The sequence below is a fragment of the Marmota flaviventris genome, chromosome 7 (genome assembly GCF_047511675.1).
Source record: "Marmota flaviventris isolate mMarFla1 chromosome 7, mMarFla1.hap1, whole genome shotgun sequence".
Lineage (NCBI taxonomy): Eukaryota > Metazoa > Chordata > Mammalia > Rodentia > Sciuridae > Marmota > Marmota flaviventris.
The window spans coordinates 39,331,160-39,347,303 of NC_092504.1; the positions used below are offsets into that span (position 1 = coordinate 39,331,160).

At 35.5% G+C, this 16,144-nt stretch overlaps 1 protein-coding gene across 10 annotated transcripts in view; it reads right to left on the bottom strand.

The window, feature by feature from the left end:
• Fryl (FRY like transcription coactivator) overlaps positions 1–16,144 on the bottom strand; it is a 233,228-nt gene that overhangs the window by 160,974 nt on the left and 56,110 nt on the right. For 8 of the 10 annotated variants that reach the window (XM_071614273.1, XM_071614270.1, XM_071614269.1 and 5 more), the window contains exon 1: positions 11,179–11,455. In XM_071614273.1, coding sequence (XP_071470374.1) covers positions 11,179–11,380 — 202 coding nt within the window. In that variant the 5' untranslated portion in view covers positions 11,381–11,455. Of the gene's footprint in view, positions 1–3,769; positions 3,872–11,178; positions 11,456–14,143; positions 14,278–16,144 lie in introns of those variants that run through there. The other 2 variants (XM_071614271.1, XM_071614272.1) reach the window with 2 other exon arrangements.

The following is a 16,144-nucleotide window of genomic DNA, read 5'->3' on the forward strand; positions in this document are numbered from 1 at the left end:
ATACTTTCTTCTTTGTCCTCACAAACTATACCAATTTTCTATCATTTGGCACAAGGCTAAGACATTATTTCTTGAATGAAAGAAGAATCTGCTTTTTTAAAAAATATATATATATATATATTTAAAATTCATTCTTGAGATCCTAAAAACTCTAGACAAAAACTTTTAATTGCGTGAAATAGTCATTTTGAAGATAATAATAAAAATCCAGATCTTAAGACTTTTAGAAAACCTCCTGGTTACTAAATTTGTATTTTTATAACATATAACGCACATATTTATTGTCCAAAGAAGCTAGATTAGTATTACCATACATTTACTATCAATATAAGTAATACAGATGTTTTGGGCAGTAAAGGGTATCTGCACTGTAATTGACCAATCCTACTGAGAAAGAACAAATAAAATTCTATGAACCATGAAGGTGAATGTTGAATTTACTATCCACAGTAGGACTTTCTGAGAACAAAGAGGGCACCATTAGCACCTGTGCCAGAACAGGGCCGAGCACTGCAGCGACCCAGGGCCTTTGGAGACCTAAGGCAGCCTCATCCAGGAGGTGCTCTTAGAAAAGCCAGGGCTCAATACCCGGGCCAGCACTCACCTTCCATACTTTCCCTACATTGTTGGTAGCATACTCCGTTTTCAACCAACTGGAGGTCTTCATCACCAGAGTCACCTTTGATATCACTCTTGGTTTAAAACAACCAGGTATATCCGGAAGATTATAATATAACATAAAACAAAGAATCTAAACCGGGAAAGGAAGAGCCACCAAACTGCAGAGGCAATCAATTAAAGAGACAAAAAGTAAACTGAGGAAGTAGATAGAGTACTATTAGGGTTAGAAAGAAAAGATGAAGAGACTGTTCAGTACCAACAAATGGGCAAGCCCAAAACAAGAAAAAAATGTTCGTCCATGGCCAGCTTTAAATCACAACATACACTATTAAAAGTAATTTGAAGAGCTTAACTTTGTAAGCTTAATGCTCTTCAATGCCCCACTCCTAAACTTTGCACATCAATAATTAATTTTTTACTGGATGCAATGGCATACACCTGTAATCCCAGGGACTTGGGAAGCTGAGGCAGGAAGATTGTGAGTTCAAGGCCAGCCTCAGCAACTTAGCGAGGCCCTAAGCAACTAAGTGAGACCCTGTCTCAAAATAAAATATAAAAAAGGATTGGAGATGTAGCTCAGTGGTTAAGCACCCCTGGGCTCAATCCCTGATATCCCCCCCGCCCAAAAGAAAACTAATCCATTTTTTAATAGAATTCCCCCAGGCAATTCTTAAGCACATTGATGTTTAAGAAGAAATATCTCAAAATATACTAGTACAGAAAGAGCATTATCTTGCTTATCTCATCTCTAGTGCACCTGAATCTAGTTAAAAATAGAGAATGGAAAAATTTGGAAGCCTAAGAAATAAAGAGAATTCTTTTGTATTCCTTACAAAGAACTTTTCTGAGTTTTTTTTTTTTTTAAGTTTCTTCTTCAAGTAAACTATAAATATGTAGCGTTTCTTACACTTTCTTTTGAGGATAGTGTAAGAAAGAGGACTTAGCCTAAACTTAAATCACTCTTTAGAAACAAAAATCCATCAAAAGTCTAAGAATTTAGATAAGGCACTTACAATTTACATTTGTAATAATTTAAACTCTTTTGAACTACTGCTTATCTTTAATAGTTTAAATAATCCAGTGATTAATATTAATAGATAAATGAACTGATCCTCATCTTGACCACTATCTATCTACAAAGGACCACCTAAAATTGTTTAGGTCACCTTATAAATTAGCTAATTCTTTTAAACAAAGAAATAACTAGGCTCAATAAATTTTATGATTAAAAAATGATAAACTATGTATTCTATCCACATATATGGTAGATGGGAGCAAGACAGAGCTATAGCTTAGATAATGAGTTCTACTGTGGAAAGAGCCATTAAAAAATGATTAATAAAAGCATCCTCTTTAGAACTCCACTCCAGGAGACTGAGATTATAAAGGAAATGTGCTAAGCCAACTGTTGTTATCATTAAAGAATAAACCATCTGGCCTTCCAAAACATTTACAGGATGGGGGGGGGGGGGTATTTTATTTATTTTTTAACTGGAGAGATGTTACAATCACCTTCTAAATTTTATAAGACAACTGCGGCCCTGGGAAGATAAATGATACAGTTGGATCTCAATTCAAATTAATATTCATCAAATACCTACTACAGGTAAAACACTTTCCCAAGAGTTAGAGGAAAAAAAATACAATATTGGACCTTTTCTTCAATACTTCTGTTCTTTATTACCGAGGTAAGTTTTCTGTATGTAGCGGTCTGATGTTAGCAACATTCTTTTTTATATTCCATCTTAGGTCTTGGAAAACTTTGTCCTCCAGGCCAAACTCAGCCTATGGCCTGTTTTGCAAATCAAGTCATATTTGGACACAGTCAAGCACATTCTTTCATGAATCATCTGTGGTTGCTTTTGCTATCTAAAGCTAGAGCTAAGTACTGTGATAGAGACTTGTAGCCTAGAAGCCTAAAATATTTACCATCCAGCCCTTCATAGAAAAAGTTTATACTGACCTTGTTCCAGGTCATCATTTGCTCAACTTGTGAGGCCTTTTTATTCCTTCTCCTTTTTTTTTTCTTTTGAAACTACTAGAAGGCTGGTTGTGCCCCATGAATCAATGCCCACTGAGCCATGTGTTGAATGGTTTTGAAGACAAAGCCAGTGAGTTCAATATGGAGGCCAACAGCAGTTCTTACTAACAAGTAAAAACTTGCTCTTGCCACATAAACGACAAGAACGACAGGACAGAAGACTGGAACTTTTCTTCAACAAATATTTACTAAAAGCTTATTAACTGTCTATACCTAGACTATGCTCTGAGACTACCCACATACTTCAGACCAACTTAGTCCTCAGAGAACTCACCAGCTGGTTAAAACAACAACAACAACAACAAAAAAAAAACCTTTTGTGTTTCATAGAATGACTGACACTAGAGGACAAGGAGTTGCAATCCTCACAGGGAAAATCAAGTGGGGTAAAAGGTGAGAGGGAAACTGTTAACCCCAAGGATAGTCATACAAGAGACTTCTCCCCCTGCTGAATTCCAGTTTCAGGAAGTCACCAGAATTGGAAGCTATAACTATCTACAGTTGCCTCAACCCAAAGGCCATTATTTGTACCTGGGTGGAGTTAAATCTTGGACTTTACATGCTTCCTGAATTCCCTTTATAGCACACTTTATTTTTGTTTAATCTTTCTAGTATATTCTTTCTGTTACATTTTAAACTTAATTTTACTCATCTTAACCTATATTAATGTTCTTCTAACTATATCTTTAGCACCCTTTTTTTTTTTCTTTTGACAAGGGGTCTCACTGTGTTGCCCATGTTAGCCTCAGTTTGTGGGCTGAAGCAATCCTGATGCCTGAGCTACCTGAGCAGGACTACAGGAGTGAGCCACCACACCTGGCAAGTATTTCCTGGCATGGATATTTTTATTGTCTTATTCAACTTCTTATACTTTTACTGTATTTTTTTCAGAATGTTCTAACTAATATTGGTTTATTTAATATTTATATTTTGCTCCCATTTAAAATTATTTTACCTTAAATTCAGTATTTTTTTTTTAGATTTAAATCTTTTTTTTCAATATCTTTATTTTGTTTATTTATTTTTATGTGGGGCTGAGGATCAAACCCAGGGCCTCACATGTGCGAGGCAAGTGCTCTGCCACTGAACCACAACTCTAGTGCTTACCTTAAATTCAGTATTTCCTTCTTTTTTGCTTCTTAGGTAAGGAAGAAGCAGAGGTGACCATCAAAACAGCCATTTACCAGGAAGGTATGGTTACTGAGCCTCAGAGTGGAGTGGGATCCTAGATAACATTTGCCCCACGCAAGAGGTTCTGGGTAGAAGCAGAAGGATTCATCAGGGAGGAGATCTGGAGCAGAAGCTAAAGAGCAACTGATGTAAGGAACCGTAATACAACCATGCATTGCTTAACCACAGGGACACATTTTGAGAAACATGTTGTTAGGTGATTTTGTCCTTAGGCAAACATCACAGAGTGAACTTATACAAATCAAGACGGCTGTGACATCATTAGGTGATATGATCTTATGGGACCACCGCCATTTGTGCAGTCACCCATTAACCACAATATTGTCAAGTGGTGCATGAAGGTATTTTAACAGCCAGTGTCACCACGCCAGACAACACTGGTTAAACACAAGATCTGGGACTCAGAAATGACAAAGTAAATGGGACAGAGAACCTATAACAGGTCCCTTCAAATGGGAAACAACTCCATCTTTACTTCCATTAAGGTCGTTCTAAAAGCCAAATAAATAAAAGACCCTGTTTCTGACTCCAACCATAGCTAACTGCCTCAATTTTTAAAAGATAAATATCAAGTAAACTTGAAAAGACAATCTCAAAAGAACCTTTTTTTAAGAGTAGGCTAACTACAAAAACAGCCAAAAGAAACTACTAAAGTAATACTACTGCACTAACTGAAAACTTTTCTATCTGAATCATACAATCATTTGACAGTAGCTATTTTGAAGGGAATATATCGTGAACAGAGAAGGAAGTACAAGGAAGGGCCCAGCTATTCAAGCCCCATGAACTCCCATATATGCTGCATAATAAAAATTCTGGAAGTAGGCACAAGAAAAGACCTAGATTCAAATTCATAGAATGTTGTCTATGATGGAATGCTCCAAGGTTTTGTTGTTGTTGTTGTTTGTTTGTTTGTTTTGCAGTGGGGAGGATATTGGAGATTGAATTCAGGGACTATACCACTGAGCTACAATCCCCAGTCCTTTTTATTTTTAATTTGAGACAAGGTCTCACTAAGCTGCTTAGGACATTTCTAAATTGCTGAGACTAGTCTTGAACTTGCGATCCTCCCACCTCAACCTCCTAAGTCGCTGGGTTTACAGGTATGTGCAACTGCACCCAGGTCTAGGATAAATTTTTAATTAAAGTGATTCCTCTTTCTCTAAATCAAGAACCCAAATGTTTTGTAGTTAAATTCAGCCCCAATTTCTCAAACAATGGGTCCATTTTGTTATCATTTTTTATAACCTTAAAAACAATGCTGGGAAGAAGATATTATTATACTTGATAGGTGATACTGACCAGCCTAAAGAGATTGAGCAGGCTGTTCCAGATATACAGCAACCAGTCACAGGTGGAGCTCATCTTGTCCTGGACTGAAGTCCCACTCTGTTCAGTTTCTCAGCACTTCACTGTCATTCCCCCATCAGACCTGTAGGTCTTCCCAATATCCCTCCTTTATCATGAGAATTCTCACTAGATCCAGAGAACGCATGAATACAACCACCTGGCAAGGCTTCACCTGTATCTACCAGTGACTTAAGGCCTGAGAAGTACTCCAGAGATCTTCTTTTAATGAAACCTGTTTCACGTCGTGACCCTGAAAGCCCAACAAATCCGAGTCCCATTTGTATGAGCAAGAACAACTCCTTCACACATTTACACAGTGAGGATACAGTACCATCTGGTTGGGCTCAAAGTTCCAGAGCAGACTGGTGGTCATTATTTGGAACTCGGGTTCTGCTTTGACATTGCCCTAACCAACAACCTTTCTACCACATCAGAATTCAAACACTTCTCCATCTCCTTCAGTTTGCCAACACCATGAGCATCTCAAGTGTTAGAAGGAGCCCTCAACTCAATTTTCTCCCAAGCACTCTCTACACTCCCTGTTAATAGACTGGTCTTCAATGAAGATTTAAGTCACTCTTTACCCATTTGGTCATCTTCTAAAAAGAAAATGGCCTGCCATGCTCTTCCTGTTTGATACCCAATATCAGAGGTATCAAATAAAAACTTGTTATTCTAGATCTAAATAATTTAACCACTGAAAGCAATAGTTCTGCAGAAACAAAACTGAAAAGACCACTTGTTACGAAAATCCATTTAGTAACTGAGTATTCTCCTTTAATTAATAGTCAAACATAGATAGCAGTTTTTAAAATACAATAAAAAGGGGCTGGGATTGTGGCTCAGTGGTACAGTGCTCGCCTAGCATGCACGAGGCACTGGGTTCAATCCTCAGCACCACACAATTGTAAATAAAGATATGTGTCCATCTAAAGCTAAAAAATAAACATTAAAAAAAGTAAAATACAATAAAAAGGCATTTGGAGGTTTCAAACAAGTTCTACATTTTTATTCCTCCCTGGAATTAAAAGGTTTTTTCCTATTGAAATATGTTTCTTATATAAAATGAAAGTAACCAAAAAGATATATGTTCTTTAAGAAAACTACAGATATACTAGACTTTAAAAAAAGATAAAGATTCAAAAGCATCAAATAACACTGCAATGAGATAGAACAGAAAAAAAACTCAAATAATTTCCTTAAGCCTCCATGAATTTCTAAAATCTTAGATAATAATTTGTGTCGCAGGGTTGTCTAAGAAGATTTAGGTGGGCAATATCCAGACATTTACCCAGTATTTATTGCATAACTATTATGTCCTAAGCCCTGGAACACATCAAGCAAAGCAATTCCATGCTCAGTTTCCATTCTAATTTGACCATGGAAAGGGAACAGATATGTGCTAAATAGGTAGACAAATGAAATAATTTCACTTCTTGGTAAAATAAAACAAGATAACAATATCTAGACTATAGAAGGTGCTCATGTTTCTTCCATTTCTAATGTTGATACATACTTTATCACTGGCTCTGCTCTTGGTGGACTATAAGAGTCAATGTTATATTTTTATCACATTAACACTTATGCTTGACTCCAATGAATAAAAACAAAATTAAGATTGATTCTATCAGAATAAAAATAACCCTATTCTGGAGATATAAGGATTCTGTAGCTGTTACAACAGAAGTCTGCAGAAACACACACTGCCTGATTTTTAGGCTCTGACTCTACCTATCATTCACTGTTCTTCAATCATCAGAAACATAGCAGCACATTCTGAAATCAGCAAAGGGCATTTTCTTCCTACCAAATATTAAGTCTGAAAATAAAAACTATTTGTTCCAATTCTAATAATACTTACCAATTAAATCCCTTTTTCTGTTGTCTCGTTTGTGGTACTGTGCATCAAACCCAGGGCCTCGTGCACACTAAGCAAGCCCTCTACCACTGAGTTACACTTCCAGCCCCTGAAATCAGTCTTTGATCACACAATTAGGACTCCACATAAAAACTATGAATTTAAGTCTCTCGTGAATAAGATAAGGTTACAGCACATGCTATGTGATCATTCTGACACCCTTTTCTTATTAAGGAAGTAGGTATGGCAGATAAATGATTTACTTCTTTAACAATATTGCAATATTATACCCTATATACAGTAGGGTGCTTTTAGTCTAAAGTCCAACTCTTGGCTAACCATTTAATTTAAAAGCTCCATTCAAGTAGGAATCAGAAGAAAAGGATCAAGAGGTCCATTAAGGTTTTATTTTAACATCAAATGTAAAATTCATGTTTAATTCACAGCCCTTGGATAAAGTACCATGGCATCGTCCTTTGAGATGGATTTGCTGATTATACCATTGTCTTCCTTGCCTAAAACCAAACCCACATACATCAACTATGATTTCAAGTTACAGAAGGTATCCAAGGGCAAAATCCTTCCAATCTTGCCCATACTTCACTGGCCTGCATTTAATTCAAACACAAATTTATTTTAGGAGTTCTTCTTTATGGAATCTGACCAAAGCACACACTTTGCTTACACTAAAACAACCCAAAACAATCCTTTCTTTTTAATCTCATATTTTGCCAAATTATATAATATGTAATTAAGTTAAATAATCACAATAGCAGGGCTGGGGATGTGGCTCAAGCGGTAGCGCGCTCGCCTGGCATGCGCGCGGCCCGGGTTCGATCCTCAGCACCACATACAAACAAAGATGTTGTGTCCACCGAAAACTAAAAAATAAACATTAAAAAAAAAATTAAAAAAAAATAATAATCACAATAGCAGGCATAATTGGCATAAACAGGTTAGATTAAAAATACAACCAATTCTCAGGAAGCCCACAACTTGGCCTGTTGGGAGCAGAAATGGTGGCAAGGGAATTCAACAGTCTGCAGCAAGCAGACTGCTAATCTGTTTTTCCCAGAGAGAACAAATGATATTGGTAAACCCAGTGAAGTGTTTGAGAATGTCTATAAAAATGTTTAAATATTAGGCTACTTGACATTTAAAGAAAGTTCAAAAATGAAAACATTTATCAAAAGCAAAGAAAAAAAGTTCTTCCAAATATTGACCCACTGAAAATACATCAATTCTACATATATTTTTGTTAAAGAAATCATAATTGACCATAAACAATTTTACAGTTAAAAATATATGGTGGGTTTCTATGTTTTCTAAGCTGGACTTATACTCAAATGATCCTCTCACAAGTATAATTGTCCATCCATCGTACGATCTTATCTAATATGCCTTAGAAAAATCTTTTAAAATATGGAACAATTGAAGAAGTTGGAAACAAACTGATTCCAGTACAAAGGTATGAGATTACATGCCAGTTTTTTCTCTAAAATAGCTTCCTTCTTTTTTCTTTTGCATTGTTCACCTGAAATCCCTCCACAATCTTAATGTCTCCTTTCATTAAATGAACAAAACTAGAACACCCCTTAAGTGAGCTAAACCAGTTACATTTTCATGAGTTCTAACTAAACTACTACATTTTCTCTATCCCAGAACCACCAGTACTTACAAGTTCCTGCATCTCAGCATAAGTGAACCTTCTTGTTTATGGGGGATCCATGTAGGTTCTATTCTATTTGATACATATTTAGTATCAAATATTGAGATTTGACAGAAGGACTGTCATAAGTAAACTGAAATTTAAGGACCAGACCTTTATTCTTTTCATGGCAGGGGGTGGGGATGGCAGGGATTGAAATCAAGGGTATTCAACCACTGAGCCACATCCCAGCCCTATTTTGTATTTTATTTAGAGACAGGGTCTCACTGAGTTGCTTAGTGCCTCACTTTTGCTGATGCTGGCTTTGAACTCGTGATCCTCCTGCCTCAGCCTGCCAAGCTGCTGGGATTATAGATGTGTGCCATCAGGCCTGGCTTGGAACAGACATTTTAAAACCAAACCTTTGTATATAAATCACCCAAGAAATTCTTTAACTTTCAGAGTCATTCCCAAATTTGAATTTTACTTTTGAAGAAACAAAAATTGGGCAAGGGTACTACTCAAAGTACCTGCAGCCTCAGAAATTTCGACAGACAGGAAATTCTTCAGTACTCCATTATTTTGGTTAGTTTTAACCATGATTTCTAAAAGAACATATGTTATGAAAAAAATGTTAATCACCAAATTGAACCCTTATTTACAAATTAATATAAATTACAAAATCTAACTATGCTTGGTAACATGTATGCTTTATTCCAAAGAGTGTAAGATAGTTTTTAAAAATACCAGATCAAGTTCAGATATAAAAGGAGCCACATAAATGGCATATTACATTTAAACAAAGTCCAATCATATAAGGCTGTGTTGTTGTTATAGCAAAAGCTAATGATTCAAGACTGAAAGTGAAAGGAAAAGTAACTCTTTAATAACTTTGTAACTGTACATATTAATACATTCATATTTTTGCTTACACACATATACACTGTTGAACACAAAACTCTGCTTACCGATTTATAGACTTTAATTGAAATTTAAGGGGTACCAACCCATCTATGGCCTCACCTCCATTTCACCCACCCAGGTGAAGATGACTTTTAATAGAAATACATTGTAGAAAGCAATATATATTTATTTATAAAACTTAAAAACTCCTTCATTCTTTTACATAATTGATATTTTCAATGCAGAAACTGTGGTTTGTACTACAGACAGCTCTTTTTAAACTGCCACAAAACAGTGTTAGGGAGAATATAAAGTAATAGGGACTCTCATATCCTGTCCTGAAGAGGCTAATCTGAGAAACGTTTTAAAAGTAACGTAGCATCTTCTATCCAAATTTTAAAGGAGCATAGAAATTTATACTAAGAAGCAATCATCTAAAGGTATAAAATGATACATAATTGAGTAATAATTACATAATTATTTTAATAGCTAAAATTTAGTCATTCTAAATGTTCATGAATGAAAGAGTAGCTGGACAAATCATTGTGTCACACAATGGAACACACTTCAAATAAGACAGAAAGATGTTTATGATGTACTAACTGAAAAAAAGAATGTATCAGAACCATTTGGACAATAAATCTCATTTAGATTCTACTAGTAAAAATGTGTATATGCATGTTTAAAAATATGTGCATATTTAAACTGTGTACATTTTTAAATATGCATAGAAAACAGCTATAATATATATCAAACTTGCAGATGGTTTACAGAAACCCTCTTCTAATAAATATTTCATTAATTTATACAAATAGCTATTTACTCCCTAAAATATAAAAGTTCACAAGAATATTTTATATTATTTATTAAATATTTTATATTATTATTTATTAAAATTGTTTATACAAACAATTTTAATCAGAAATTTTAAAACAAAATAATTTTTTCCATTTGTTAGTTACTATGTGCAGAATTTATTTTTGTAACAAAAGTACTACAATACAAAGTAATCATCTTACATTCAAAGACTTCTCCCCAACCCAGGGCTGGGAATGAAACCCAGGCCCTTGTTCATGCTACACAAGTGCTCTACCACCAAGTTACAACACTTGCCCCTAAAAAATTGTAATACTCACACCAAATATTCACTGTTTTTAAGACTAAACAGTGAGACCTACTTTTTAAACAAAATTTAAGTTGTTTCTATGATGATAGATAAAAACTCAGTGTCTTAGATTTTACTTACATATCCTAAAGGTTTTAACAATAATATTTTAAAATATATCACCATCAAAATATTTTCCAAAGATCAAAACTGTCAACTTTATTAATGGTTTTATCTTAATTTTTTATAGCATAAAAACGTCTCCCTCTAAACTCAAAGCAAAAATTTCAATATTAAAAAATTTAAGCCAACTATATAGCTACTTTATTAAACATTTTTAATGTTTAAACATGATTTTTCAAATAAAGATTCAGGATCACTAGAATTCATACTTGTAAAATAATTTTACTTTCCTAAAATCCTTTTTTGAGAGGATAGAAAGCAGTGCATTTTTACTTTACCTAGTCGCTGATGTTGGTATCTGTCATAATGACTGTGATAGAAATTGCTCCCATCTTGCTCCTCTACTGTCTTCTCTGATGAAAGCGAACTGAGACGTCTCATCTTTAGTAATTTTGGGGAACTTTCCTGAATGCTATCTCTAGTATCCAAAACCATGTCTCCAGAAAGAATGGGAGGAACAACTCTCTTTAAAAAATCCATTTTAAGCTTTTTCTACATTACTAGACCCTGTCACAGGCACACAGAAAAGGTGCCTGTATACTTCCTTGATGAGAAGTTAAGTGACACAATTTGTGTCAAAGAGCAAAGAAATGTCATGTGAATTTAGGCGGTGCTAAAACTCAGCAGGTCAACTGCCAGCTGTTGGGAAGCTGATTTTTAGGACATTGACTGTTCATGCTGATAACAAACCAAACAGACTATATACACATACTTGTGTGATGGGTGTTAACAGCAATACTGAGACCATAAAGTATTTCATATCTATCCATTTTAACATTTAGACTTCACTAGGATAATGTAAAGACAAATTTACTTTGGTCTGAGGTGTGTCTTTTACACTTCAATAGTTACTTGCATTAAAAACATATAATCCTTATCATTGTAAAAATTCAGTTATAGACCTTGGGAACAACAACTTCCACAATACATGAAAAGGAATCACTGACAACTTTACAGTGTATTATGAAAATTCTGATGTACTTTTAAATGCACACTCAAAACGACTTTCCTTATTAAGATCAAATCAACTTATCAGTTGTAGTAGTAGAAATTCTAGCATGAATTACCAAAATTTAACTCATAATTTCAAACAGATGGCTCCAAGAACATAAATTTGAATAATTTGAAGTATAAATATTTAAAATCAATAAACACAGTAACCAGTAACATATATTTTCAAAATAATTGAGCACTCTACTTAATATTTTAAAATAGCGAAAGTAGCTCATCCTACTGCCTTAATGGAATCCAGAACTATGACAAAAGAGACCAGTGAAAGGGTGCCTGTAAAAGACTTTGAAAACTTAAAGGCAATATTTGTTTCTATCCCTTCCTTTGCCTGCCCTCTGGTGGGGGTGCCAAGCGAACAAGAAGGAAATAAAGAAACAAAGGGAACTGAGAAAGAAGGAACGCCCTAAGTAATCACATTTGTAACTTCGAAAGACACACATTTTAATAATAACTTGAAAAATCAGATTCACTTAGTGAAAACACATTCACAGTCTCATTCTTCCAATACACATGAAGTATTTATATCATATTTCTAAAGATGAAGCAAAAAATTATCTCTAGGGGTATTGGAGAAAATGATTGTAATAGAAAAACAAGTCAATGTCTGGTTCTGAATTACTTAGTCTTTCATCCTATCTTCTACTACATTACTTATGAGGTTGACTATTCCTTACTTTATTCACTCAAAAGATGTTATCTGAAGTTCCTTTATAATCAAGCATCAAAACAATAGGCAGTCTCAGACGATATTTAAAAGATTAATGCAAATTCTGCAGAGGTGAAAAACAAGGAAATCAACTAAAAGAAATTTCTCACCCTAAAGCAGAGGACTCTTACAAGGGAAAAAACACTAACTTTTACAAAAATGCTTGCTTAAGAAGCACATTCTCTTAACCCCCGAGCCTAGAAGGATCACAATTAATATCCAATCAACCCATTTTCCAGAAGGTGGAAAAAACTGGTGGGAACCACAAACTGTGCCTTACTGCGCCTGAAAGTTATCACTGTGTTTCCAAACACACTCACTTGCTCCATCTTTCTCTCTCTGAACATGGCCTCATGTTCCATATAGCCTGGGTCTGTTGTTTGCCTGAGGTCCTGTGCAGGTCTTATCTACGGAGCCCAGAAACACAATGGTATACAACACACGTTAATCACAGAGGGGAAGCCACCTTGGTGTTGTTCATGATACACAGCACAACCAGCTGTGTAGCTGTGAACCTCAATGTTCTCAACGGCACTTTCAACTGCTGAAAGGAAGGGGTTGAGGTAAAGGGGAAAGCATAAGGTGTTATACAACAGACCACACACTTTTATTCGACTTTCTTCAATCAACAAATACTTGCTATGCAACTTTTATAATGATCTGTGCAAGATAACCAAGGCACTGAGACGCATGTCCATCTCCAAGAAGGAAAACCAAGTCTTCCAGCTATAATACTGCCTGTAGGGTCGGCCCAATCTTCATTGAGCCTTCACTGGAGTTCTGTTTCCTCTGCCCAATCTGCTTCCTATCTCACCCCCCTCTCCATAGGTGTCAAATCCTAATAAACATCCTGCAAGCTACACTCTTTTTTAGCACCAGCTTCCTAAGAACCCACCCTGAGATGTGGAGCCAGGGAGAAAGCAGGGCATTCCAGTACAACACTGTACCTGCTGCTGCTGAATCTCTGAGGAGAAAATAACATGAAATCTAATTTATGGTTGCTATTTCAAAGCATGCTAGGTAAACATCATAACTTTGAACTTGCTGTGGATCTGATGTTGAATGTCCCCCAAAGATCCATGTGTTAAAGGACTGGCCCCAACTTGGGCACTATTGGGAAGTGGTAGAGCATTTGAGAAGTGGAGCCTCATGGAAGGAAGCCATTGGGCGTTTGTTCTTGAAGGGGATTGTGGGACTCCAGTCCCCTCCTCTCCTGCTTCCACACCATGAAATGAGTAGTTTGACTCCACCACACACTCCCACCATATGTTGCCACACAACAGGCCCAAAACAATGGGGCCAATCATTCATAGATAGAACTTCCCAAATTCTGAGCCAAAACAAACCTTTTCTCTTAATAAGTCAATTATCTCACATATTTCATTAGAGTGATAGAAACCAGACTAACACAAGTTTCAAGGGGATCAAGGAATTATAATTGAAACTGGAAGCCACAATACAACATTCAAAAACCCTTTTAGACCTTAGTCACTATTTAGCCTTTAGAATATTTAGTATAATCTTACCGTCTGTGTCACTGAAGACAGTAATTTCTTGGTGGTAATGTGGATCATCTAATTCTGACTGTGTGACTTGAGCAGTTTTGAGAATGAAGCATTTAGATGTGAATCATCCAAGACTCAAATGAATGGCTTCAGCTCTAAAGAAAAACAAAACACCATATTTACACATCAGCTATGTTTGTAATAAGTGCATATTTGTGTTAGTCGTATGCATTCTTTTGTATTAGTTACCTGGTGCTGCAGTCATCCTCATTCAATAACACAGCATTACATTTTCTCTCAGTTTTTACTATGAAAAATTCCAAACTAATGCAAAATTATTCACTGGTATCATGAACCCCTATCCCATTAGTTCCAGCTTCAACAATTAACTCAGAATATCATGTTTCATTTATATCTTTATTTATCTTTTCATACCACACACTCTGGATTATCCCAAAGCAAATTTCAGACACATGTAGAAAATTCAGTATGTATCAAAAATAAAGATTTACTTTTTCAACATAAGCCAATCCCATTTTAATACCTACAGTATATTAATAATAATTATTTTATAACATCAACTACCAGTCAGTGGTTAAATTTTCCCAAATATCTTTCACTCATCCTTAGCCTCCCCACTGGTGACTGAACCCAGTGATGCTCTACCATTGAGCTACATCCTCAGCCCTTTGTATTTTTGATTTTGAGGCAGGATCTTGCTAAGTGGCCCAGGTTGACCTCAAACTTGTGATCCTCTTGACTCAGCCTCTGAGTCACATCAGTCTTATAAATGACTTTTTAATAGTTTCTAACCCAAATCTAAAGGAAACCCATACAGGCAATGGTAACTGTCTCCCTTCAATCTCTTCTAATCTATAGTTTTCTTCCTCCCTTTTTCCTTTGTAATAAGTAATGCTTACTAGCTAATGATTGAATCCATATACCAATGCCTTAACTCAGTAACATTTTAACACTGTTATTATTCTATTCACTAAAATAAATATAGATTTGCAAAAAAAAAAAATGTTCATACACACACACACACACACACACACACACACACACCAAGTCTACTATTTATCCCATTTACAGATAAAAGTTGGGATGTACATTTTTCAAAGTCTATAATTATCGTAACTCTGAGGGGATCATGGACTGTGAACTACTATACAGACCTGCAACTATTTTGATGGCTATTAAGAATAAAACCAATGGAATTGTTCTTTACAATTTATAAAGATTCACATGTATTCATGTACATTATGTTTCACTACCATTTTACTACCATTAAAGGTCTCAACATTTTTCAATAGTTAAGTAAGACTCAAATTAGTCTTTATTTACTTATTTATATAGTACTGAGTATTGAACCCAGGGGCACTCTACCACTGAACTACTCCTCCAGCCCTTTTTAATTTGAGACAGGGACTCCCTATATTGAGGCTAGCCTGTAACTTGTTATCCTCCTGCCTCAGCCTCTTGTGTTGTTGGGATTATAGTCAGGTGCTATCATGCCTGGCTGAAGACCGATTTTTTTTTTTTTTTTTTTTTTGCAGTAATGGGTATGAAACCCAGGATCTCTCACATGCTAGGCAAGTGCTCTTCAACTGAGCTACAGCATCAGCCCTCAAAGAACCCTCATTTAAAATCATAACCAGTCTCGTCCCTTTTGTTTGTAACAGAAGGAGTTAGCTCTCTGAAATATTAACTTTGTACTTAAAATTCTTAATCTGAAAATCATTCAGTCCAGTTATAAAAATGTAATATAGCCTGTGTACTCAGAGGACTGGATAACTAATCATGACTAAGGTCAAATTTTCAAAGCCAAAAATCTGGTGAACAGCAAAACACAAATTCATTTGCACTTTGCATTACACTTGTACATAATGGTGGGTTCAGTATTACATGTTTCTACAGGCACACAATATAACAATATAATTTGGCCAATATCATTCTCCAGCACTTTCTCCTTCTCTCCTGCTTCTGGACCCCGGTCCCTTTCCTCTATTCTACTGATCTCCC